This window comes from Halichoerus grypus, chromosome 1, assembly GCF_964656455.1.
Source record: "Halichoerus grypus chromosome 1, mHalGry1.hap1.1, whole genome shotgun sequence".
In the NCBI taxonomy this organism is placed as follows: Eukaryota; Metazoa; Chordata; class Mammalia; order Carnivora; family Phocidae; genus Halichoerus; species Halichoerus grypus.
Window position 1 is genome coordinate 158,626,400 of NC_135712.1, and position 27,461 is coordinate 158,653,860.

The 27,461-nt window shown below is 50.0% G+C and overlaps 1 protein-coding gene and 1 long non-coding RNA gene across 3 annotated transcripts in view; one reads left to right on the forward strand and one right to left on the reverse strand.

Moving 5' to 3' along the window:
- LOC118526538 (uncharacterized) lies at positions 1–27,457 on the reverse strand. The gene is made up of 3 exons (XR_013448655.1): positions 27,417–27,457; positions 1,707–1,903; positions 1–1,189 (listed from the first exon to the last, which is right to left on the reverse strand). It is a non-coding gene; the product is annotated as an uncharacterized LOC118526538 (long non-coding RNA).
- Positions 5,677–27,461, forward strand: part of CFAP100 (cilia and flagella associated protein 100) — a 52,901-nt gene continuing 31,116 nt past the window's right edge. The window contains exons 1-4 of one of the 2 annotated variants that reach the window (XM_036077827.2): positions 5,677–6,136; positions 7,157–7,264; positions 18,229–18,303; positions 24,812–24,912. In XM_036077827.2, coding sequence (XP_035933720.1) covers positions 7,216–7,264; positions 18,229–18,303; positions 24,812–24,912 — 225 coding nt within the window. In that variant the 5' untranslated portion in view covers positions 5,677–6,136; positions 7,157–7,215. The remainder of the gene's footprint in view (positions 6,137–7,156; positions 7,265–18,228; positions 18,304–24,811; positions 24,913–27,461) is intronic. The other variant, XM_036077828.2, reaches the window with a different exon arrangement.

The following is a 27,461-nucleotide window of genomic DNA, read 5'->3' on the forward strand; positions in this document are numbered from 1 at the left end:
CACTCACCATCCACTATCCATTGACATTTGACAAAATATTTATGGAACACCTTCTGTGTGCTAGGTACTGTGCAAAGCATTGGGGTCAAGCGGTCACAGGGCATAGTTCTTGTCCTCATGGGACCTACAGGACAACAGAAAAGATACCCTCTTTGCTTTGAAGGGCACTGTAAGAGTGTATCAGCCCAGACTTGGGGACCAGGGATAGCTGGGCTGACAAACGACTTCTAAGTTGAGGTTTAAAGAATAGCTAGGGGTAAGCCAGGCAGAGAGGACTAGGAGGCCAGCGGCTAGTGCCCTGGCACAGGATGACACAGAGGTAAGGGCCTGGAAGCCAAGTAGGCTCCGAACAGAGGGGGTGGAAGGTATTTTGGCATGTGTGCCATACATGGAGATCTCCCCGTGCATCCATGGGAGAGCCTGCACTGGGCTCCTTGGTGCTGGATGAATTCCCCCCCCATCTCCTTGCTAACACAACTGATGGGGTCCAGGCATGTGCCCTCTTCCCCAGGGCTGGGATCTCCCACAGAGTTCCCATTTTCCATGCTAGGACTGTTTTAGGCATGTGTGAAAAATCTTTTTTGCTAAGGAGATGTGACAAGTGTTATGTGGGACTTCTCCTTGTGTGAAATGATATTGCCTTCTTAATTAAGTCATTTTCTCATGGAGCTTTCTGTTTCTTGAAGCAAAATGCAACCTAAATGATGTCAGGAACTATTACTGAGACTCTCCTTATCCTGGGCTCCTGAAGATAAATGACACGCTCTTGTGGGGCACAGTCCAGGAAGTGACACCCTGCTGCCTCAGATCTCCTGGTCACAAAGAAAGAATGTCCTCCCCCGCCTGAGCTGCACGCCACCACCGCCCCTGCCTCCTCAGCACCGTGGTCCACCGTCTTGTCCTCTTTCTCCTCTCCCTCTCTCTCTCTGTCTTGCTTCCTCTGCGCCCTCAAGCCTGGTCTAGTTTCAGCCCCTCTTCCAGGATGACCACAATCCCTGTGACCACCTGGGACCTGCACCCCAGCCCACCCCCAAAGCCTGTGAAGACCAGGCACTGGAGCACCATCTTTGATCCAGGATGATGCCGTTGCAACTTTCCCAGCCAGCACACAGATTCTCCTGCGCCTTGGCCGTCCAACTCCTGAGCTGTGGCACCGGGTCTGCCTCTGATGACCTCAGCTTCAGCAGAGCTGCAGGGAAGAGCTTGGTCAGATCTCCCAGTCCCACTGTGGGTCAGTGCCAGCCCTGCCCTCAAAAGGTAAGACAGGGCCTCGGCCAAGACCCTTGTGTCTCCTCCTTCCTCACCCATTAGTTAACGCCCAGTATTTCCTGAAACTACTCTCACCCAGGCCACTGACAGTCTCCTATTTGACAAATCCAATGAACATTTTTCAATGTTAGTCATGCAAGAACATTTCTTCTTCTTTTTTAACACCCTCCAAGATGCTCAAGCCAACCAAATCTTACCCTCAGCTTCAAGACCTTCCTTATCATCCCACTTAACACTGTAGTCAAATGTGGATGCCAAGTCCACCCTGTTTTCTCCCCAGATGCCAATGAAATCATCTGTCCATCTGAGCTGGCAGGAAAGCAGTCTGATGACCGTGACATAAAAAATATGCCAGGCCAGAGCACCCCAAGGGCAGGCGAGGGCAGTAGGGTAGGAGGGGTCCCCAAGAGGGAGGTGGCCTGGTGCTTCAGACTCACTGGCCAGGACTTGGCAGCTTCTTCTGATACACAGCAGATGGAGGTCTTGCAGACCACAGCCTGAACTGGGGAGATGGCCTCTTGCAGCTTGTAAAGTGGAAACAGCACACACGGTCAGTCATGCCCACTGAAGCTGACACACCGTGACGCAGATTAGACACAGTTCGGTCTCTTTCCAGATCCTGCAATGTCAGAGGCTGAAGGAAGAAACAAAAGGAAATCCAGATGCAAGGTACCCAGGCGAGTAAGGCATCTTACGGCTAAGGTGTGGACCCAGTCCTGGCTGGGAGGTCAACTGAAATCCTCCCGTGTCTCCACCTGCTGCAGGTATATTCCCTTCTGCGCCACGGTAAGCCTCCAGACTTGCAAGAGCTATCAGTGGATGTGCTGCATGTTGTCTAGAGCTGTTGACTGTGGTGGGTGGCACCACGCCTAGGAAAGAGGTTCTAAAGTCAGCTTGAATTATTTGGGGTCGGGGTCAAACCACCCAAGGCAGACAACTGCAGGCAAGGCTGGGACAGGACGCTGCCTGGCTGAGCAAGCAGTCGAGTCCAGCCCCAGTCCAAAGCCCCAGGCCCCAGGCCCTGGCCCTCCCCAGCCAGCTGAGCGCCGCCTCTTCCCAGGCCAGTGGGAAGAGGCACGTGGTGGCCCTTCATAGCCTGGGCTAGGGAGTCCGACTGCCTGGGTTTGAGTCCCAGTTCTGCCACTTAGAGGCTGTGTAGCCTTGGGCAAATGGCTTCTCGTCTCCCACCCTCAGCTTTCTCACAGAGATCATAGCAACCTGGCTGGGACGCCCTATATGCACACAGGACCAGGCCTGTAGATGGACCTTCTCAGTCAGACACAGCCTTCAGATCCTACTATAATATTGGCACACAAGTATTATTTGAGGCCCAACTAGGTGCCAGGTTCTGTGCTAACCACACAATATTCTCCCAGGTCATTGTTATCATTCCCACTTTTTAGAGGAGGAAACTGAGGCCCAGAGCACTAAGTAACTTGCCCAAAGCCACAGAGTCAGTGAGCAACAGAGCCAGGATCTGGATCCCACCTGAACTGATGCCACAGCCCCTCCTCTTGGCCACCGTTCTCTCCTGCCTCTGTTTAATGGGTCCAGAAAACAGAAGCCCTCAAAGGCTTTCAAAGGGAGGGAATTTAATATAGGGAATTGATTACACACATGATGGAAGTAAATAGGTGCCAAAATGGGAATGGTGAGGCCATCAGAAATTAGCAAGAGCAGACCCCAGGCTGAGGAGGGAGGTGGTGATTTGGGGCCCAGGACCCAGGGCTCCCAACTAGGGCTAGAACCACAACAGGCCCGCCTGAGGTAGCCACAGCCTGAGGAGTCACAGGAAGCAGAGGGAGGGGACAGATGCCCTGGCTCTCTCATATCTCCTGCCTTCCACTCTCCTCCCCACCAGACCTGCCCAGCCACCAGAGGCACAAAATGTCTGGGGATGGATCTAGAGGAGGCAGGCTGTAGGCTCACAGAAAGCCACACTGGCGAGTTTCAGGGATGCTTTCCAGGAAGGCAACCCCTGACTTGAGTCTTGAGAAATGAGTAGGAATTTACCAGCATAATAAAGGACATCCCCCCAAAAGGGGAAAGGTTAGGGGGGAAAAAAAGCATAGAGTTGGTGATACGGGGACAACCTGAGACTTGGTGCCATGCAGAACAGACACAGGTGCTCGTCCTTCCGGTTTAAAGGTGCCACCTGTGCCTTTAAACACCCTTCTTGGGTTGGGGGACTCCCCACTTTAGAAGCCCCCACCTCCCACCATAGAAGCTCTCTCTCCCAGCCTCCCTTTCAGCCAGGGTGAAGGCAGGGACCCTTAGGCTCCTGCCTATGAGACAGAAGGTGTTGGCAGGTGACCGAGGTTCTGACAGGCCAACTCCCATAGCCACACTCTGAATCACAGCCTTAGTGTCTCCACCAGGACACACCTGCAGCCAGCTTTGGGCTCCGCTGGCCACACCATCTCCCTGCCTGGTTCCCTGTCCCCTGCAGGCTCCAGGAGCCCCTCTTCTTCCCCTTCCTCCTTTAACCTGTTCTAGTTGATGTCTGATACCAAGAACCCTGACTGATACACTCCCTTGAGGAAGGAAGTAGGAAATCAGGAATACAATTTCTCCTTTAAGAAGATCCTCAGATTTTCCCCCAATATTTTATTATGAAAAATTTCAAACTTCAACATATAGAAATAATTGAAATTTGTAATGAACACTCACATACCCACCACTTAGATTCTACAACTAACCCATCTCTATCCATCTTTATCACCTATCCATCTATGTATGTCTCCATCAATGTGTCTAATTTTTTTATATTAGCTTTTAATCTACAAATTGTGTCTATAGTTAGGTTTTTTTAGGCTAAAATTATAAGTTAAAAAAGAAGACCACATTTTCTAGGGAGTTCTCTAATCTTCAAAATAACCGACAAGCCAAAGCGAAGACAGGAACACATACATTAGGTAGAGAATGTGTCTTTATTATGAGGTACACCTTTGGGCAGAGTCACGAAGCAGGAGCGTGCTGGGCCCATTTTAGGAAGCACACCTTTGGACTTTTTGGGCTTTTGCAAAGTGTATGCATCATTGCTTTGGATAATTGCATAGAATTATGAAACAATGCCTGGTAAGAGCCAGTATGTGTCTGGTTAAGAGCAAAGACAAAATTCCACTGCGGGTAAACCCTGTCTCTGGTGCTCCCTGGCTCTGCTGGGCAGGTTTCTTAATCTCACGGTGATACAATCTCCCCACTAACAGTGGGGGTAATAACAGGGGCCAATTTCACTGGCAGTCTGCATTAAATGGGCACAGAGAACAGTGCCAGGCACCCAGAAACACTCTGTAAAGGTTCACAGATAATTCACAATAGTTCATAAGTGTACCTGCTAATAACAATGAATTGATAGTATGCTCAGTAGCTTTTCCCTCTTTGGGTCACCTATTTTCGAGAGTCCTAAAAGTCTCATTAGAACTCCAAGTATTTGCAATAAACCATTTTGGAACTCTTTGCTTTCCTACCTCGGTCATTAATTAATAAAGTGCCTCTGGTGCTTGCTGATCTCTGACTCCAATCAATGCCTAGCTCCTTATTCTGCGGCTGCAGAGACAGGCAGGGGCTAAAACATTTAGGCCTTTAAATGACAGTGGAAGGAGCCTCTATTCTGGGGCTCAAGGGAAACCACTTGTCTGTTCAGGTACAGCTAGCTGCTGTAGCAAACAGTCCCCCCCACATACATGTGGGTGCGCACACACACACTCATGCACAAATCACATATATGGCTTTTGACATAATAAAACTGTCCTTCCTCCCTTGTACAAAGCCAGCTGTAGATATTGCCAGTGGGATGCTGTCCTCCAGTGCTGATTCAGGGATCCCCGTCTCTTCCATCGCAGAGAGCCCCTCCACATTCCCTGGCACTGCTCTCCTACCCACCACACCAGCCTTGGGCAGAGCGGGAGCTGCTGGGATTCTCACCGGCACTCACTTGCTTACAGACTGTTCCAGAGCACAGAGTATCGCTAGAAAGACAGAGCCCTGACTGTGCCCCAGCTCCAAGCAGGCTTTGTCAATCTGCAAATTCCCTAGATGCGTGGGACAATCTGGTGACCATGGTGGGAACCCCGGGAGGGGTTCTCCTGTTTTGGAGGAGCCAGGGACCTGAGCTGGGAAGGCAGAGGGCACAACCTACAGCCCATGGCCCCATCAGCTAATGAATCTGGGCTATCTAAACTGGATCCCTGCTCTTCATCACCCCGTCCCTCCCCTGTCTACTGATAGCCCTTGTCATTCTGTGTCTTTATTAGAATAGTCTCATTCACTCCCTGGAGTAGTGATTCTCAAGCCTCAGCCAGCATTGTATTCACGGGGAGGGCTGGTTACCACCCAGTTTGCACGGCTCCGCCCCCCAGACTTTCTGCTTCAGGGGCGGGCACAACTTTTGCTTTTCTAACGAGTTCCCGGCATTATCTGCTGCTGCCGGCCCCGGGACCGTACTTTTAAGAACGGCCCCTCTAGAAAGTGAGGTCGACTCGGCAGAAAGGACAGGTCTGTGTTTGCACCACATGCATCCCGAGGTGCACACTGATTAAATGAATCGGGAACGAAAGGAAAAGAGCAGGAGGCGTGCGGAATAAGGAATGACGGAGGAAGGAAACTCCTGTGCCCCAGACCCCATCCCAGACGCTGTCCAGGAGGCGCGCCGACCTCGGACGGCTGGGCTCCCGACCTCGGACGGCGGGGCTCCCGGCCTCTCCTCAGCGGCGGGACCCGCCCGCAGGCCCCACCCCCACGCAGCCGGGGCTCTTTGGCTTTGTGACGTCACCGCCCTGGCGGGCAGGGAGAATGGTTGCCTTGGCGACGTAAACGGAACGCCCGGGCGCTGGGAGCAGGGAACTGCCGTGCGGAGGCTTCGGAGGTAGCCTGGGCGCGCGGGGCCGCTGGCTGCGCGCGACGTCGGGTCGGGGGTGCGCGAGGCCTGGGGCGGGCTCCTCGGGCGCCCCTTGCAAGGCCCCTTTGCAAGGCTGCCCGCCCTTCCTTACTCATTGCTAGATTGGCTTTATCACGTACCTAACTACCTAGCCATCCCTCAATCCTTCCTTGCCTTGTGCACCCCTGCTGTATGGCCCACGGCGCATCCCCGCCGAGTTGGGGCGCAGGGAGACGGGGCGCTGCTAACTAGTGCCTCTTCAGGACCGGGATTCCTTTCCGCCTGGGTTGTAGCAGAATGCTGCTGGAAGGGCGCAGGCTTTGGAGTCAAGGAATCTTGGGCTGGAATCCCAGCTACGGTCCTTCCTTGCTGTATGACTTTGGACACCTCGCTTAATCTCTCCTTTACTTCCTCCTTTGCAAAATGAAAAATTCATTCAATGAATAGTTAAGAAGCTCCAAGGCTATGCCAGGCACCTTGATGAGCGCATTGGCTCCAAATGAGAAAATACCCTTGTTCTCTTGGAGCTTACATTCAAGGGGTAATAGGCAATGCACCGATTTTTTTTTAAAGTGACAAATCAGATAGTGATAATTGCAGAGAAGAAAGTAAAGTGAGGTCCTATGGAGTTGGGGAGAAAGAAACCATTTTGGAATGGAGTGGTTAGAGAAGGTGTCTCTGAAGTGGGTGACCTGAGCTCAGAGCTGAAGGGAGAGAACCCTCCTCCCCAGCTGGGTGTGAGTGAACATTTTTTGGCTAAGGAGGTGGTATATGCAAAGGTTCTGAGGCAGACCAAGGTTGGCATGTTCTAGAAACAGGAAGATTAGGCAGGGCAGCTAGAACTAAGTCAAGGAGGGGAGAGAGGGTGAAGGAAGGGGGAGGCAGGGAGCTATGGGTGTTGGCCACATGGCAGGCCCTCAGTAAATGCCAAGTGTTCTCAGCCACCTGGGGGCAAGGGTTGCTGAGGGCCTGGGGATCATCTGGCTCAAGCACTGTGTCACTCCTCAGGTTGGAATCGCCTTTAGCCAAAATCAAGCTTTGCAACAAGCCTTTGTTCCTCTGCCCAGATGTCCAAGATCGTGTCTACTGTGGTCTCCAAGGGTATGACTTACAACAGTAAGTATGGGGCTGGTGTGGGCTCAGAGTCAAAGACAGCCTCGGGAGCCTGGGACAGTGACATCCAGACTTAATTGAGGGTTAAGGTGATTCCAAATCAGGCCATGAGGCAGAGATCATAGGTATGCCAGGTTCTCTAGAAACTCCATGCTTTATTTCCTAGGGCCGCTGTAATAAAGTGCCACCACCCAGTTGTGGCTTTAACATCAAAAATTTATTGTCTCACAGTTCGGAGACTGAAGTCCAAGATATAGGTGTCATTGACAGGGTTGGTTCCTTCTGAGGGCCGAGAGGAAGAGTTTGTTCCAGGCCCTCTCCTAGGAAGCTTCTGGTTGTTTGCTGGCAATCTTTGGTGTTCCTTGGACGGAACGTGTCATTGCTATCTCTGCCTTCATCATCCCATGGCGTTCTGCCTGTGTGCGTGCCTGTTGTAAATTTCCCCTTTTAATTAGGGTCAGGAGTCATATAGGATTAGGTGCCCACACTACTCCAGCATGACCTCATCTAAGTTACGGCGGCAATGACCCTGTTTCTTAACAGGGTCACCTTGTGAGGTGCTGGAAGTTAGGCTTTCAAGTCTTCAAAAATGTTAATTGGGTGGGGGGCGGGGGACACAATTCACCACATAACGTTGTGGAAGGCACCATAGTGTAAGTGGGTCTCTCTCAGCCTCTCTGCAGCTAAGGTCACTGGGCTGAGCCCAGAGGAAGTAGCAGCTGGCCCCAGGCCCTCGTGGGAGACGTCCTGCCTCCTCCGAAGTGCCACGTCTGCAGCCAGGTGCCCCCGCCGGAGCACGGAGGGAAGCTGCTGGCGCCCCTCTGGGGGCTGTGGGGGCTGAGGCGGGCAGGCTGGGCAGTACTGCCTGCTGGTGCCTCGGTGCTCCTTACCTCCGTCAGCTTTTAATTTAATTTGGTTTTGAATAGGTAAAGGATTCCCATGGTTCAACATTCAAAAAGTGTTCCAAGCCCCCTCTTGTGAAAGGCCCCTCCTGTCCCCAAATACCCAGTATCCCCTCCTCCGAGATGGCCAGTGGCACGAGTCTCTCACCTCCTGCTCCACGCGCTCCACGCACATGCTCTGTGCACACAGGCAAATGCGGATATGGCTTGTACAGTTTGTTTTTTTCTCACACAAACGGTCACACAAGAAACAGGCTTCCTGCACCTCCCTTTTTCCACTAACCCCGACATTGTGGAGACTCTTCCTTAACAATACATCACAAGTTCCCTTAGACTTTTAGTGTTGTGAGCAGAACAGTGATCCCATAGTGTGAATGTAGTATAGTTTACTTAACCAGTCCATGTGAGTGGGCACTGAGCTGGTTTCAAACACGTGCTGCTCTCAACACTTGTCCCCACTGTTGCGATTGTGCACTCACTCACTCTGCTCCAGAGCAAATTGAAAAATGAAGAAAGTCTGAAATGGAGTTACAAAAAAAAAAAAAAAAAAAAGCTTTGAAATGTTTGCAGATAACAAATTAACTTTAGACACACACACATAAACAAAACAATGCAACTGGCACAAGATGGTTGAAGGCTTTATAAACCATACTGATTCATCCTGTGGTACCAGGAGGATAGTTAATGGGGGGTATCCTGTGACACTCGAGACTGGGTATATCACTTCCCTTGGCGGTGACATGCAAACAAGAGGCCCCCCTAAGCTGATCTCCATGGTCTGGGTTGAGGGTTCTGTGCCTTTGGGAGGCAGGCAAGTGAAGTCAGCCTGGATGGGGGCACATCGGCCAGAGGCCCAGGCCAGGAGAACAGTTGAGCCTGACATCCTGGGTTCAGCTGCAGGAGCTGGGGACTAAGGTAGGGGCCAGAAAGACTCTGAGAGAGAGGGGCCTCCTGGGGGAGAAGGGCCTAGGGACACAGCTCTGAGCCTGGGCCAGGTACAGATAGGGTTTCTGGAGCCCAGCTGAGAATGCCCCAGCTGAGGGCGGGAACGCCGGGGTCAGACATGCATGGTGGAGTACAGCACTTCTCTGGACCTCAGCTGCCTCATCTGTGGAATGGGAGCAATCCCGATTCCCAGAGGCTACTGTGAGCTGTAAGGGGAGATACATGTCAAGGGCTCAGCTCTTTGATACTGCTATTATTAGTGTCTCCACTCACTATTACGACACCCACCACCCCACCTTTAGGGTTTTGGCTAGTCTCCCAGTGTGTGAAGTCCGATTCGGAAGAAGATACTCGGGGAGCGCAAGTGGAGGGGCCGTTAAGGGGTCTGGGCAAAGACTTAGCTGGAATTTGACATCAGAAGAGTGAGCTCTGGGTTTGGTCTTCATTCACAAATCCTTATTAAGTGCCAGCTGGATGTGGCACTTGTGTTCTAAGCACTGGGGATTCAGGGGCAAATAAAACCCTCCCCCTCGTGGGACTTACATTGTGACGAGGGAGGCAGGCATTGCAAAGCAAACAGCCAGTCTATATGTACAACAGCCAAGAAGCAGTAGAAAGGAAACCTACTGGAAGCTTTGGGCAGGGGGCAGGGTTTACTTTAAATGGGAGAGGTAGTCAGGGAAGGCCTCTCAGAGGAGGTGACATTTGATGCCTATCCATAACAATCCTGAAGGATGAAAGAGGGAGAAGGGCATTCTAGGCAGTGGGGAAGGGCCAGCAAAGGCGGAGGCTGGTACGAGCTTGCAGCACTAGAGCAAGAGGCAGAAGGCCAGTCTGAAAACACTCGGGTAGGGCCTTATGGACCATGGGGAGGACTATTCAGCTCTGTTAAGATGTTGAGAGGGGTTGAAGCAGGGAGGTTGCAGTTTCTGGGTTTGATGACTTTTATGAGTAGAGATGCCAATGTCTGTGACACGGGCAGAGGGGCTGGTTCCGCAGAGCCTCCCTGGAGACCCGGGGCAAGGCCTCACCCCTGGTGCAGAGGGTGGAGGACACTTGATAGAGACCTGGGCAAGAGGAGCCAGTGAAAGCCCAGACTAGACCCAAGACTTCCCAGTCAGGGCTTGTGGGGCGGGGTTTGCTGGAACAGAACGTGCAGACAGTTGGAGAGAAAAGCAATAAACAGCTCCCCTCTCGGGGCTGCTCCAAACCTGCCACTCAGCTGCCCATGTTCCTTGGCCAGGCCAGGGACACTCCCCTCAGTGTCTTGAGCACTGCTGTCCCTCTGCCCAGAATGCACTCCCCCTAGATCTCCCTGTGGCTCCCTCCTCCACCTCCTTTAGGATTTATTTAAATGTCACCCTCTGCTTTATTTTTCTTGATACCGCTTTCTACCTCCCACCTGCGTCACCGTTTCTTACTTGTTTCTCTCTCCCAGTAGAATGTAAGCTCCACCCAGGTGGGGGTGTTTGTCTGTCTTGCGTGCTGCTGTCTCCCCAGAGCCTGGCATGTAACAGGTCCTCAATAAAATTCTATCAGCCTGAAAGCTTTCCCCTGAAGGTCAGGAATAAGGCCAGGATGTCTGTTTTCACTGCTATTCAACACTGTGTGCTGGAAGTTCTAGCCAGAGCATTTATTTATTTATTTATTTAAGATTTTATTTTTAAGTAATCTCTATATCCACCGTGGGGCTCAAACTTACAATTCCAAGATCAAGAGTCACACGCTCTACTGACTGAGCCAGCCATGTATCCCTGGCCAGAGCATTTAGACAAGAAAAAGAATGAAAAGATATCCAAATTGGAAAGGAAGAAGTGAAACTATCTTATTCATGGATGACACGATCCTATATAGAAATAATCCCCCAGAACCCACAAGAAAGTCACTAGTGCTAATAAATGAATTCAGCCAGGTTGCAGGGTGCAAGATCAAAACATCAGTATTAGTGTTCCTACACACCAGCACTGTGCAATCCAATGGGGAAATTAAGAAAGCAACTCCATTTACAATGACATCTAAAAGAAGAAAATACGCACGTATGAGGTGGCATCGTGGGAGATGTTAGAGTAGGAAGCTCCGGGAATCAGGCTCCCCACCTAACAACTGCAGAGCTCGCAGGAGCTCTCAGACTCCAAAATTGGAACTCTGGAGCTAGATGAACACATGCAGTTTCCAGGGCAGAGCTTGAGGGAGAGACTGGGAAATGTCGGTGAAGTATGGCATTTTGTGGAGCGGCCTCCAGGCCAGCAACAATGGGGCAGGCAGCCCACATTCCTGGCATGGCTTGCTGGTGCCACAGTGCCCCATAAGGGCCTTTTCCTCCCCAAACCCAGCTGGGTGCTTGGTTGCTGAGAAGCCAGTACTGAGGGTGGCCTGCTTCCAACCCCGGGAGGTGGGGTGACTTCCCGGCCAGCTCTGTCAATAGGGATTTAAAGAGACAGGACCTTCCCTCTCAGCCTTTCCAGACCCAGACATTGAAGGAAATCTTTGACAAAAGATTAATACCCAGAATGTATAGAGAATTCCTAAAACTCAGCAACAACAAAAACGACCAACCCCACTTAAAAACGGGTAAAGGAGTTGATAGACATTTCTCCAAAGAAGATCTTCCAAAGAGCCAGTAAGTACATGACATGATGCTCACATTATCATCAGTCATTAGGAAAATGAAATATCACATCACACTAGTAGGATAGCTATTAAAAAAAATCCAAAGTAACAAGTGCTGGCAAGGCTGTAGAGAAACGGACCCGTGTGCCCTGCTGGTGAGAATGTAAATAGGTACACAGCTGCGGAAAATGGTAGGGTGGTCCCTCAGAAAAGTATGCATAGAATGATATGTTCCAGCAATTCCATGTCTGGGTACACACACAAAATTACTGGAAGCCCAACACTCTGTCTTATTTGTGTTTGTCACCTGTCTAGAACGTAGGCTCTGAGGAGGCTTGCCTGCATCGACCGCAGCACCTCGCAGTTAGAATGCCAACAAACACTGGCCAGCAGACACTGAGTGAGCGACGGTCTCACCCTGTCCTGCCCCCGCCCCACTCCCGCCAGCTCTCAGAGACCACCCGAGAGTCCCCAGCACCAGCCCAGACACTGCTCTAAAGCCCGCCCTCAGAGACCCAGCTGCCTTCTTGATAATCATCGTGGATCTGGTGCTGGGAGCTGGGGATGGACAGGCATGGTTCCTGTTGTTTTAAAATGTAGATTTCACTTTTTTCTAGATAGTTCTCCTGAGGCAAGGGAAACAAAAGCAAAAAACTATTGGGACTACATCAAAATAAAAAGCTTCTGCACAGCCAAGGAAACAATCAACAAAACTAAAGGCAACCTACGGAATGGGAGAAGCTATTTGCAAATGACATATCCAATAAGGGGTTCGTATCCACAATATATAAAGAACTTGTAAAACTCAACACACCCAAAAACCAAATAATCCAATTTAAAAATGGGCAGAAGACATGAACAGACACTTCTCCAAAAAAGACATACAGATGGCCAACAGACACATGAAAAGATGCTCATCATCACTCATCGTCAGGGAAATGCAAATCAACAATACAATGGGATATCATTTCACACCTGTCAGAATGGCTAAAATCGGCAAGAAACAACAGGTGTTGGTGAGGATGTAGAGAAAAAGAAACACTCGTGCTCTGTTGGTGGGAATGCAAGCTGGGGCAGCCACTGTGGAAAACAGTATGGAGTTTCCTCAAAAAGTTTAAAATAGAATTACCCTATGAACCAGCAATTGCACTACTAGGAATTTATCCAAAGAATACAAAAATACTAATTCAAAGGGATGCATGCACCCTGAAGTTTATAGCAGCATTATCTACAATAGCCAAGATAAGGAAGCAGCCCTTGTGTCCATCGACTGATGAATGGGTAAAGAAGACGTGGTGTATATACAATGGAATATTAGCCGTAAAAAAGAATGAAATCTTGCCATTTGCAACAACATGGATGGAGCTAGAGTGCATTATGCAAAGCAAAATATGTCAGTCGGAGAAAGACAAATACCATAGGATTTCACTCATATGTGGAATTTAAGAAACAAAACAAACAAGCAAAGCGGGGGAGAAAGAGAGAAAGACAAAGCAAGAAGTCAATTCTTAACTTTAGAGAACACACTGATAGTTACCAGACGGGAGGTGGGTGGGGGATGGGTGAAACAGGTGATGGGGATAAAGGAGGGCACTTGTCATCACGAGCATGGGGTGATGTGTGGAAGTGTTGAATCACTGTATTGTTCACCTGAAACTAATATAACACTGTATGTTAACTAAAAAAAGGAAAAAAAAGCAATCATGAATACACCACGTAGATAGATCAATGTAACGAGAAAGAACTATTGAAATGTAAAGGCATAATATAGATGTTAAAATTGACATACAAATAAAAAAATAAAAAATAAGTAAAATGTAGGTTTCATTACTACTCAGGTATGGCAAGATCCGCAGACAAGGGGATGGCTGCCATTGGAAAGGTAGTTTGTGATCTTCCCAGATCCCTAGAAACAGGAGGCAGGGCCACACAGGGAAGGACTGGGCTGGGTCAGAGGCAGAGGGAGTGGGAGAACTGTGAGCAGGAGCCTTTGTTGTGACTTCCATGGGAAGGAGCAGGTGACACAGGGTGTGCGGGCTTAGGGTTGACTGATTTGAGTATGTCAGGACTCTGTGGCATGGGGCTGTCCTGAGTTGTCTGGGACCTGGCCCTGGGCGATTGGAGAAGGGGCCAGTGGCCCTGGGTATGAGAGCCTGACAGTGGAGATGGGAGCTGGGCATGTGGGCTCTGGATTAGTGGGTTTGCATTTGTAAAGCATGCTCTCAGGAACCTCCTTTACTTTCTCTAGGGATTGGCCAACCCCAGGGTGGAGAGGTAGGGACAGTCCCTATGGGATCAGTAAGACCCAGATGCTAGAGCATCGGGTACAGAAAGTACAAGACAGCATTAATGCACCGGTCCTGGAGCAGTTTCCCATCTTGTGAAGGAAGGTGACCCCTACATAATAGCAGATGTGACACGTGCTAGAGAGGGGAGGGCCATCTCTGGGAGAACATGAGGTGGGCCCCTCTGTCCTGGATGAGGGGGTCAGGAGGCCTTCCAGGGTCAACAACAGATGAGGGAGATGTTGGCTGAGGGGGCTTGGACCCCGGTGGGGTGAAAAAAACAAAGGGGATATCACGTGGTATTGCCTGTGGGAGGGTCCATGACAGTCTTCGAGTGGCCAGAGGGTAGTGAGGGGGGTGAGGCTGGTAGCAAGATGAGAAGCTGCAGAGGTCGCTGTGTGAGATCATTCAGGGTCTCTCAAACCCTGTGGATCGGGGTCCTGGACCTACCGAACCTGGGATGCCCCTGAAAGTGCGCTGGATCTCTACTGCTGGGTAGCAAATTACCCCAAAATTTAGTGGCTTCAAACAATAGTAAACATGTATTAGTTCAGTTTCTATGGGTCAGGAGCTCATGAGGGGCTTGGCTTGGGGATTCTGGCCCAGGGGATCTCCTCCGCAGTCATCTGAAGGCTTGACCAGGGCTGGAGGATGAGCTCCAAGCAGGCTCAGTCATATGGCTGTGGGCTGGGGCTGACCTCCTCCAGAGCAGGTGATCCCAGAGAGGCTAGGCAGGGCCCAAATGTCCTCTCTGCCCTCGCTTCAGAAGTCACACACTGTCCCTTCCACAGCTGGCCACACAAACCAACCACAGTCCAGTGCTGGAGGGGGTACTAAAGGGTGTGAGTGCCTAGAGCCCGGTGACACTGGGGGCTGTTTTAGGGGCTGGCTGCCGCAAAGGATGTAAACACATGATTGGTTTTGTGAATTGTGTTTTAAAATGGTCTGCCCGGGGGCGTCTGGGTGGCTCAGTTGGTTGTTTCCAACTCTTAATTTTGGCTCAGGTCCTGATCTCAGGGTTGTGAGATCGAACCCTGCCTCGGGCTCCGTGCCGGGCATGGAGTCTGCTTGGGATTCTCTCTCTTCTTCTGCTCCTCCCCTCTCTCTCTTTCTCTCTCTCTCAAAAAAAAAAAAAAAAAAAAAAAAGGCCTGCCAGGCTGTTCAGTGTGGTCAAGACTCCTCATACAGCTTCCTCTTTGGGTTCTGGACTGTGTCTCTGCTTTACCCTCTCATGCCGACGGATGGGCAAGGCTCCTACTGTTAAAAGCACTGAATTGCTCCTTCTTGGACCCCTCAAATCACTCCACTTATGTTAACCTTCTGTGTCCTGCTGGGATTCCAGTGGTGGCCCTTCCCCAGCTGCATGGTCTCTTCTGCCTGTGCAACACCCCCCCCCCCCGGCCATTCACAGCCAGCCCTTGAGAGCTGCCCAAACCTACCATGTCCACTAGCCTCCCCTCCCTAACCCTGTGGGATCTTGGCTTCTGCCCCGTCACCCCACGCTGCCAATCTCACTCTGGGGCCGTGGCTAAGGCCTCTCCCAGGGCACCTCCCTCAGACACTCCCTCCTTCTCCCCCCCTCTTCCCAGGGCTCTGGTCTTCTCTGGCCTTCCCTCTGCTCTGCAGGCCTCCTTGCCAAGCTCCTCTACTGTCGGGGTTCCTAGGCCGTCCTCTGTCTCGACTATGAGCACAGCCTCAGTTTCCATCTATTCGCCAGGGACACATTTCTGTCCTCTAGGCTCCTAGTCCCCAGACCTCCATCAGGAGTGGCCCCTTCAGAGTCCCAGTTTGGCGGTTCCCACGGGTGCCTGAACCCAGCACCTCTGCCTGAGCTCCAGGCCTCTGGCTCCCCCCAGCCCCCTCCTGCCCTTCTCTGCCACCTCAGCAAGCAGCACCTGATGTGAAGGTGTTTATACCTAAGGGACGCAGTTATCCCTGGTGCTCCCTTCTCTCCTGAGCCCACATCCAGTCAGGCAGCAAGCCCCAAGGGCTCTCCTGAAAAACACTGCATCCACACCTCCCTCCCACCCTGTACTCACACCATCATCGAAGCCACCAGCCCTCTTCCGTGGAGGAGCGGGAGGGGACTGGCAGCGGGGAGAACAGGCTTGCCAGTGTGCTGGGGAGGCGCTGAGTGAGTCCCAGAGTGAAGGAGGGAGATGGCGGGAACTGGGGTCCACGGTGGTGGCCCATTCCTCTTGTACCTGGAGTGCAGAGAAGGTGGCTCAGGGGAGTAGATGGGGAGAGACCCCTGGCTGCTGGAGTGGAGCAGGTCAGCCGATGGCTTCCCCAGGGAGCTGGCCTCTCCTCTCCCTGCCACACTGCTGGGGTGCTGCCGGAGGCAGGAGGATATTCTGATGGCCGGAGCCCACACCCAGGCTTCCATTGTTGGGGGACAGGGTGCTAAAATTTTATCACTTTTTATGAGGACATTTTGCACCCAGTTCACCTCCCCTTGTTTCTCCTGGACAATTTTTCTAAAAGTAGGCTTACATTTTTAAAACTTTTTAATTTGGGGCACCTGGGTGGCTCAGTCGGTTGAGCATCTGCCTTCTGCTTAGGTCATGATCCCAGGGTCCTGGGATGGAGCCCCGTGGTCGGGCTCCCTGCTCAGCGAAGAGCCTGCTTCTCCCTCTGCTGCTCTCTCTCTCTCTCTCTGTCATATAAATAAAATCTATAAAATTTTTAATTTAAAAATTTAATTCTGTTAAAGTACTAGAAGGAAACAGGAATTTTTAAAATGTATTTAACCTTCAGATGCAGAATTCCTTTCTAAGCAGACACAGAACACCGAAGCATTTCGCTAAGCAAATACGAAAATGTCCTGTAAGGAAAATACATGATAGACAATCCAAAGGAAATTGTCATATCAGCTGAAGCAAAAATATCTTCAGCAGCTCTGACAAACAAATGAGCTAGTGTCCTCTAATAGATAAAGATTGTCAAGATCATTTAAAAACTATAACACCCCAATAGAAAAATGGGCAAAGGATACCAACAGAGAGAAGCAAGTGGATGATTAACATCTGAAAAGACACACAGTAGTTTCTGTAATTAAGAAGTGCAAATTAAAACTGAGATGCATTTATCACCTGTCAGACTGACAAAATTCCAGGTGTGTGAGACACAGTCCAGCTCAACTTGGTACTAGAGAGTAACCATTGCACAAGCTTGAAAATTGCATAAGACTGGAAATTAGGGCCCACGGCCCACCAGGGGACCTGGCTAAGGAGCAATGAGATTTGGATATGAGCAGATATGTTCTTTTTTTTAACTTTTTAAAAATTGTGGTCAACTATCTGTACATAACAGAATTTACTCTTTTGAGCATTTTTAAGTAGACAGTTCAGTTGTAAGTACATTCCCATTGGTGTGCAACCATCCCTCATCTGTCTCCAGAACTTTTTTGCCTTGTAAAACTGAATCCCCATTAAACGCTAACTCCCCATCTCCCCTTCCGCAGCCCCTGGCACCCACCATCCTACTTTCTATGTGTAGGAATTTGACGACTCTAGGGACCTCATAGAAGTTGTCCTTGTGTGACCGGCTTCTTTCACTGAGCACAGTGTCCTCAGGGTTCATCCATATTATAGCATGAAAGCAGATGCATTGTTCAGTAAAAAAGTAAGGGGCATCTAAGAATGTGTAGGCATGGGATGCCTGGGTGGCTCAGCCTGGGATCGAGTCCTGCATCAGGCTCCTTGCTCAGCGGGGAGCCTGCTTCTCCCTCTGCCTGCCGCTCCCCCTGCTTGTGCTCTCTCACTCTCTCTTTCAAATAAATAAATAAAATCTTAAAAAAAAAACAAAGACGTGTATGCATAAAATACCTCTAGTTAGGTGAACAAAGATCCATTTGGTAGTGAGGGCTTCAGGTGAGGATTGTTCATCATATCAGCATGTCATATCAGTGTTCATCATAACACATCAAACGACATTGTTAAAAATGCCTGCTATGTATGTGCATTGCTTTTTCAATTAAGAAAAAACTGGGGGCGACTGGGTGGCTCAGTCATTAGGCGTCTGTCTTCAGCTCAGGTCATGATCCCACCGTCCTGGGATCAAGCCCCGCATCGGGCTCCCTGCTCAGCAGGAAGCCTGCTTCTCCTTCTCCCACTCCCCCTGCTTGTGTTCCCTCTCCCACTCAGCAGGCAGGTGAGGATGCTGGCACCAGAGCCTCTCCCCAGCCTCACACTGTGTTCACAGCTTTGCTTTTGTCTCTCCCCAGAGAACAGGCTGGAGTCCCCGGACAACAGTTCTTCTTCAATCATTGAAGAAAAAAAGGAGAAACATGGGAAAAAAGGTAAACGTAGCCCTCATGGTGGGAGTCAAACATCTCCCCTCGTCAACGTAGTCTCTAGTGTCAGTGGCAAAGGGAAATGCATTACTGAGACCTGAAATAATAGTAACATGAACAAAGTAGGATTTGTTTTTCCTCAAGTAATGGGAAATATGGGAGGCAGTCCAGAACTCCATGAGGCTCCACAAACAGCAGTTCTAAGAAATCACTCAGGTGACCAGTTTCCAAGTCTTTCTGCTCCACCAATTTTAGCCTTAGGGTTTTCAACTGTAAAGTTATCATGTGGTCACAAAATAGCTGCTGTAGCTCCAGCCATCACATTGGAGTTCAGACAAGGAGAAGGGGTAAAGGGAAGAGCAAAACTGCCCACCAGTCAACTCAGCCCTCCCTGGAAAAAGAGCCTTCCCAGAAGCCCCACCCAGCAATTTCTGCCTACATTCCATAGTCTAGAAATTTGTCATGTGGCCATCAGTATCTGTAAGGGAGGCTGAGAAGTATAACTGTTCAACGAGGCACATGGCTGCCACCTGTTGAGAAGAGGAAGGGTAGGCAGCCAGCTGCTCGTACTGCTTCCTCTGAGCCCCTGCACTCCCGCTCTGCCCCCCAGGCTTGCTAGCCAGTCTGATCCTTCTCCAGAGGGGCGCAGATGTGAGCATGTTCCCTGAGCCTATCTCTCCCAGGCTGAGCCCCCTGCCGTCAAGCCTCCCCCCGTTGTGTTCCCTCTTGCTTTTAATTATGACAATCCAAACCTGCCCAGAAGCAGAGACTAAAATGCAGTGAACGCAGGTGCCCATCACCAGACTGGACAGTAGAGATTTGGCCACATTTGTTGCATCTATCCTTTTGCTTTTTTTTGCTTTTTTTGTCTTTGCCAGAATATTTTTTTTATTTTAATTTTTTAATTTTAATTCCAGTATAGTTAACATACAGTGTTATATTAGTTTCAGGTGTACAATATAGTGAGTCAGCACTTCCATACATCACCCTGTGCTCATCATAAGTGCCCTCCTTATTCCCCATCACCTATTTCACCCATTCCCCCACCCCTCCCCTCTGTCCATCAGTGTGTTCTCCGTAGTTAAGAACTTGTTTCTTAGTTTGCCTCCTTTTTCTCCCCCTTTGTTCATCTGTTTTATTTCTTCAATTCCACATATGAGTGAGATCATATGGTATTTCTTTCTATGACTGACTTATTTCGTTTAGCATAATATTTTTAGCTCCATCCACATTGTTGCAAATGGCAAGATTTCCTTCTTTTTATGGCTAAGTAATATTCCTGTGTGTGTGTATCACGTCTTCCTTATCCATTCATCTATCAATGCACACAGTTGGGTTGCTTCCAGACTTTGCCAGAATATTTTAAAGTAAAATCTGGGCATGTTATTTCATCCTTATATCCCACAATATTCATTTTTCAAAAATAGGGATGTTTCCCTGCAAGGCCACAATGAAGTTTCCCAATTATCTCAGAAATGTCTTCCTATAGAAGATTCGTTCTAATTAGGATTCAAATGAGATCTGATCATCTTCACTCTCTTTAAATCTAGCAGAGTCCCTCCCGCATGTCCTTTGTCCTTTCATTTTCTGTGTCTTGACTTACTGTGAAATGGTGTTAATTATCCTGTAGAATGTCCCCCGTTCTGTATGTGTCTGTTTGCTTCCTGGTCATTGTCATTGTTATTGAAACGGTTCCTCTGTTCCTCATATTTCCTTTAATTGTACATAACCCTACATGATTGATATTCCATTTTGTCCACGAGAATCCTTCCTACCACCTCTCACAAGAAGCTCACGCATCCAGCTGTCTCGATGGTGGCCATGCCATGCTCAGTGGGTTCAGGTAGTGACCGCCTGGCCCTCTGTCAGATTCCCATCAGCCATTCACCCAACAGCTTCTTCTACCCATGGATGCCTATGCTTAAATTGATCGCTACATTAAGGGTGAGGAGTCTGGGTTTGGGTTTGGTTTGGTTTCTTCTCTAAGGTATAATTCATAGAAGGTGAAATGCACAAATCTTAGTATACAGTTTGATAAGTTTCAATAAATGTATACAACTTTGTAGCTTCCACCCCATTCACCATCTAGAACATTTCCGTCTGCCCAGACATTCCCTTTCCCCAAGAGACAGCACTGTTCCGCTATCATCAGAGAATCACTTTATCCATTCTCGAACCTTGTATAAATGGAGTCACATTCTGTGCTCTTGCAGTCCTGATCCTGTTCACTCAGCATCACATCTATGGAATGCCAGTCACAGGACTCCCTTCTTTGTTGTGGCTGTGTGTATCCTATTGTGTGCATATGTCAACAGTGTATTATTCTTTCTGGAGTGGATGGACATTTGGGTTGTTTCTGGGTTTTCGATATTACAAATAATACTGCAATGAACATTCTTGTACATGCCATTTAGGGAAAGAAGCACTCATTTCTCCTGGGTGTATATGAAGGAGTGGAATTGCTGGTAGTATGTTTAACCTTAGTAGATACCGATGAGTTTTCCAGAACAATTGTACCACCAACAGGTGTGAGCATTCCAGATGCCTCACATCCTCTCCAACAGTTGGCACACTGTCGATGCTTTTACTATTACCTGGCCTTCTGGATATGTATTAGCATCTCATATTCCCTGTGACCAATGAGGGTGATTACCTTTCTATACGTTCACTGATGACTCTGTGTTATAAAGTGCCTGTCCCTGCCTTTGCTCACTTTTCTATTGGGTTGTCCTTTTGTTTTAATGATTTCTAGGAGCTCTTTACATATTCTGGAAACAAATCATTCACCAGTTCTAAGTATGCAAATACCTTCTCTCACTTGGTAGATTGCTTTTTCCTTTCTTGGTGGTGCCTTTTAATAAACAAAAGTTCCTAATTTTCATGGAGTTCCCTTTACCAATCATTTTCATATGGTTGGTACTTTTTGTGTCCTGGTCATGAAGATACTGTATCTTATACAAGTTTTGTGTTCACTTTGCAATCAGACCTACAAATCGTCTCTAATCTAATTGTAACCACTTTGTAGATTCTTTGGATTTTCTCCTCTACAATCACATCACCTTGAGATAACATTATTTGCCCTCCCTTTCCAATCCTGTACTTTTTATTTCTTTTTCTTGCCTAACTACAGCATTGCATAGAAGTGCAAAGATAGGTATCCATGCCTTGTTCCTGATCCTGGAGGGGAAACATGCAATATTTCCCCTCGAAGTTTCTTATAGATACCTGTACTCATATCCCGTGGTTGCTGTCACAAACTCAGTGGCTTAAAGCAACACAAATATATTATCTTACAGTTCTGGAGTCAGAAGTCTGAAATGAATCTTACAGAACTCTCGAATCAAGGGGTCCACAGGGCTGTGTTCCTTCCGGAAGCTCCAGGGGAGAATCTGCTTCCTTGCCTTTTCTAGCTTAGAGGTGCCCACATCCTTGGCTCCTGGCCCCTTCCTCCGTCTCCAAAGCCAGCAGCACAGCCTGCTCCGGTTTCTGTGACGTCACTCCAACCTCTGCTTCTGTCGTCACACCTGCTCCTCCTGCTTCTGGCCCTCCTGCCTCCATCTTAGAAGGACCCTTGTGATTACATCAGGCCCCTCTGTCTAATCCAGGACCATCTTCCATCTCGAGGTCCTTCACTTCATCCCATCTGCAAAATCCCCTTTACCATATAAAGGAATCTAGGCACAGGTTTGGGGTTTAGGGTGTGGCCATCTTTGGGGGCCATTGCTGAGCTCACCACACTTCCCTCTATCAGATTGGGAAGCCCCCTCCTTTTCCTAGGTTGCTACGACTATGATTTAAAATCAGTTTTGGATTGTATCAAATACTTTTACTGTAACCCTTGAAAAGATCATATCATTTTCTCCCTCATTCTGTTAATGGGGTATATTATATTGATTGGTTTCTAAATGTGAAACCAACTTGGCATTTCTGGAATGATCTGCTTCAAATGATGGCCAGTCTTGGTTGTAGGCTCATCTTCCCATTAACATATTTCCATTCAGAAACATTCCCTACTCACTGGACTGCAAATGCAGTTTCTGTTTTGGGAAGCCAGTCTCCACATTGTTACTTATAGATTGAGCGGCTTACCTCTCTGTCCCTCTTCCTCACCGGGAGTAACAACAATTCCCACCTCAGGGTCATTATGAACATTCAGTCAGGCGAAGTCCGTGGTCTGGCCATGGTAAGTGCTCATTCTTGTTAACTAGCATAATTAATCTCTTCGATGGGGACATGGGACATTCAACCCACGCATGCTACTGGCACGTAGTTTGGGGACATCAAGACTAACTTTTCCCTGCCCCTCTCACCCAAGCTCAGTCCTCACTATTCTGAATTTAGGGCCCCTGCCTGGGGTTGCTGGACAAGCACAGGGAGTGAGAGAGAGTGGGATGAGGACATGAGGAGGGGGCGAGCTGTGGCAGTTCTGTCCAGGCCTCTCAGGCCCTCATTTCTGCGGCCAGAGCTGTCACTTCCCAAATACCTTCCTCCCCACAACCCAGCCTGGTTGAGCCATACTTCCCCACTTCACCCCATCCCCGCCCGCTGCTTTCCCTCTTCCAACTCTCCCTGGCAGCTCCCCCCTCCCCTGCCCCGAGTCATCCCTTCTTGTCCAGAGCTGTGTGCAATCTCTGAATGTACGTTACATCATTTCTGGGGTATGGGGTTGGCCTGGTGGGGGAGACAAGCCATGTACCCAGGTCACCATTTGCACCTGCCTCCCCAGCCTCCTGATGCGGACAGAGAGGCCCTTTGGCAGTCTCTTCTGGAGCCTCTCTATCCGCAGCAAAGTCAGTGTGTAAAAAAAAGTCATGATTAGGCATGGAACGAGAGTCTAAGCTTCAAACCAACCTGCACAAGCCCCATCCCACTTCTGTCCCTCCTGTCCACAGGTCCCTGACGGCCCTGGGGTCAGTACCACCCCTGTGACCTCTCCCTGTCTTGGGCCGCCTCCTTCCGCATGCTCCCCTCTCCAGAAACCAGGCTGAGACCTGACTGGAGGCCCCTGTGGGCTTCCTTCCCTCAGCGGGGCCCAGGAGTAGATCATCTTTCTTTCCTCTTCTCACTCAGATTTGTAAACTATTTTGACAGGATTTAATTCTTAGAGAAAAGTTGAAAGAACAGTACAGAGAGGTCGTAGACTTGGAGCTTTCCCACCCCCTCTGCATGATGGGTGCAGGCGAAGCATCCTGGCGGGACCATCTGAGTGACTGCTGGGGTCGCACTGGCCAGAGAAGGCCCACCCCTCTCGCTTCTGCTCTAGTTCACTCTGAAGGCCTGAGCAGGATGGAGTCGGCCAGCTTCTCTACTCTTGGTCATTAATAAGTACGGATCTTGTGCGGAGGTATTTTGAGACCCTCGGTGCATAACTTCAAATCCCCTTCGCAGGGGATTTTCACTGGTGAGGGTGTAAAATGGGACAGACCGCCAGGAAGGCAGGTCGGCATAAGACTCTGAAGCTTGGAAATGCTCACAGCCCCTGGCCCCTGTTCTCCCTTCTGAAAATCAATTGCCAAGAGCCAGCCCATGGTGGCGCCCTGGGGAAGCCATGCCTTACTGCACCCCGTTATAACTGCATACAGGGCTCGCAAAGAATTAGTAATTTCGCAGGCATTTGCTGAAGGTGAAGTGTTTGTTTTTTTTTAAGATGCGAAATTATTAAAAATAGGTGTTGGAAGTTACTAGAAGAAAATACCCCCAGAATGTCACCAGCAGTTGTTTCAAAGTGGGGGAGTTATTTTGTTCTCATACTCTTTTACTTCCAAGAATTTTTTGTTTTGTTTTGTTCTGTCTTACAACGAACCCCTTTTCCTCTAAATCGAGGATAAGGGGAGAAAACATCCATATTTTTAAGCCCTTAGTTTGGTGCCTCCTGGGTTCTCTCCCTGCTGAGCTGAGCAGCAGGAACCTCTTCCTTACCCACAGAGGTAGGGGGAGCAGCAGAGCAGGGGTCCTTGGCAGCCCCCATCTCCCAAATTCCTGCCTGACCCCCACCCCCTAGGCCTCGGGTGCTTTGCCTCACTTGCCCACAAACTCAGCCTTCCCCTGGGAGGCTCCTGGAGAATCCTGCAGACAGGCATGTTCACCCGGTGTGCCCACTGCCCACTGCCCTCTGCAGGCAGGTGCCTCTGCTCTGGAGTGGGCCGACCTCCTGCCAGCTGGCCCCATCTCCTCCCCCCTCTTGCTTCTCTCCTCTAAGGAATAGGAGTTCCTGAGACTTTAAATGAGAGGGGCCAGAGGTCTGAGACACAGGTGGGGCTGTGTTCACCAGGTCTCTTTCAGATGCCAGGGACAGAAGCCCACATCCAACTAGATTAAACCAGACAGGTGAGTTTATGGAGTTGGAAGGGCCAGGGTTCGACTTCAGGCACAGCTGGATCCAAGAGAACATTTGCCACTAGCTTGTGTTTTCAAGTTCCTCATGCTGGGCTGGGAGGGCACCAGGACTCCCGAGGCACAGGCCACTGTTTGGAAGAGCTGGCTCATCTCTCCAATGAGGTATCTCCCTCTCCAGTGTCCGTGATTGTTCCTGACCGTTCAGCAAATCCTTTCCACATGTCTGGAGATGTGGATTTCTTCCTGCTCAGAGAACAGGAGCGGAATAAGTCTCGCGCAGTGAGTATCTAGGACTGGTCTGCCCACAACTCTTCCCTCCCTCACACATGCAGAGCCAGATTGCCCTTCTCAGAAGAGTACTTTCTTTGGGTCACTCTCTCTAGAATAGTCAATGGTTATTTTGTTAAAGATTTTGTTTATTTATTTAGAAAGAGTGAAGGGGGGGCAGAGGGAGAAAGAGAGAAAGAATCTCAAGCAGACTCTAAGTTGAGCACAGAGCCTGATGGGGGCTCCATCTCACGACCCTGAGATCACGACTTGAGTTGAAATCAAGAGTCGGACACTTAACTGACTGAGCCACCCAGGCGCCCCAATGGCTCACCATTTTTTAAAAAATCAATTCAAAAACCTGACTAGCTCTCCAGTATCTGACCTGTCCCACTGTTCCTACACAGTTTTATCCCTCCTCTTCCTGAGTCTTGTCAGAGTGGGCTGTTGGAAGCTACTGTGGCCTAGCCTCAGCACCAGGCTTTGCTTCTGCTTCTCTTGCATGAGAGACCATCTGCTCCTGAGACTCTCTCTGTCCTGCAAGGCCCATCTCAGACCTCAGGGACTCTCACACCTACCCCAGGAGACCACCGCCCTTGCAACTGCTCCAGCTGTGCACAGTCCCCCTCGCTGGAATTCTTGGAGGCCAGATACACACACAAGCAAGCACACATGCGTGCACACACAGACACGCATGCCCCTCAGCAATACATGGGAGTCCTGGAGCCATCCCCAACCCCTAGCCCATGCCTTGTCTGCGCCCCAGCATAGTCTGTCTTGCCTCCCCATCCAAGAGCCTGTCTGTCCATTCCCACCCCCTGCAGCATGGCCAGAGCAAGCAAGCATCCCTGCGGCCAGGCCCAGGGAGGACTCACCCGGGAGCATCTTCCCTGAGAAGTGGTCAGCATGGGCCATGTTTCTGGACACACTGTCGGGGGCACGGGCATGGCCAGTGTGTTCCAGGCTCCCTTTTGCTCTGACTCTGTCTGCCCCAACTCAGGGCTCAGTATCTGGGATTCCTTGGAGAAGTGGTTCCCACTGAGACCCAACCAGTGAACAAAGACACATAAGGAAATGCACATTTTCCAGCCCCACCCCAGACCTCCCCACTAGAAGCTCTGGGTGGGCCACCATGAGTGTTTTCCCCACCTTACTGCCATGCTGTGCACCCCCTCATGCCCTGGAAGGAGGCACTCACACAAAGCCATACTGAGCAACACACACTTCTCAGAGGCCTCTAAGTGGGGAAACATGGCAGACACACACAAAACTTTCTCTGACATTGACTTAAGAGACCTTTCTCTTTCTCCAGTGTAGGATTGGATTTTCTTCTCCCAGCCTAGCCCTGCTTCCAGGGTCGCCTCTGCCTTCTTAAATCAAACAAACCTGATACCCCTCCCCACACCCCAGCAGAACCCCCCAGTCTCACATTGACCCCAAGCAGCTGCCCAATTTCTTCTAAGCACAGACCTTCTGCCATTGGGATTCTAGCAGGTGGTATTTCCCCATTTTGTTCTTCTACACAGACATGCAAGCTAGTGGCCTCAGGTTGAATCCCCTCACAGATGAGGTTTCCCTAAACAGCCTTCTTTAGAGGCTGAATGGGTTGTTGCACCTGGCAGGGCCAGCAGGAAATAGAAATGCCCCAGGAAAGGCCAAATGAAGAGGATTCATGAAGGCCTATCTGATTCTGTGGGCTAGGGTGCCTAGCAGAGAAGGATGGGGAGACCCCCAGGGCTTGGCAGCTAGTGGAGCTGGGCGCCCCTGCAGCCAAAGACCTGAACTAGGCCTCAGGGAAGAAGAGCCCCCACCCCCACACCATCCTAGGATCCTCCCAAGTGAAGGGCTGGGAATGGGAGCAACCCTGAGGCAGACTGGAGGCCAGGCAGGGTGGGGAGGAGCTGGTGGGGGCAAATCCCCAGCAACCCGATCACTGCCAACACTGACTGCTGAGCTTGCAGATCAAACTCAGGATTTCAAGTTTCTTTTTTTTTTTTTTAAGATTTTATTTATTTATTTATTTGAAATAGAGCCAGAGCGAGAAAGAGAGCATGAGCTGGGGTGGGGGGAGAGGCAGAGGGAGAGGGAGAAGCAAGCTCGCCACTGAGCAGGGAGCCCCTGGGATCATGACCTGAGCCGAAGGCAGACCCTTAACTGACTGAGCCACCCAGGCGCCCCATGGATTTCGAGTTTCTTTTGGAAACTCAGAAGATCTAGTTTCCCTGAACCTCGGAGTGTCAGATTTAGCAAATCACAGTAAGTGTGAATTTCAGATAAAGGAGGAATCATCTGTTAGTGAGTATGTCCCTGCACTATTGAATGCACATCTCACTGGGCATCCTGTACTTCACCTGGTGACCCCCCCTTCACCCCGCTGTCTGGAAGCACTTCCTGCCCACTTTCCTCTCAACCAGGGAGCTGTGCTCAGGCCCCCCCCCCCACGCGCTCCCACAAGCACACACAGCTCCACAGCTTCTCTGCGCGTAGCGAGTGCGCAGCCTGGACCAGGTGCTCACCTTGGGCCCCGCTCCGCGTGTGCATTCCCTCAAGGCCGTGCGACC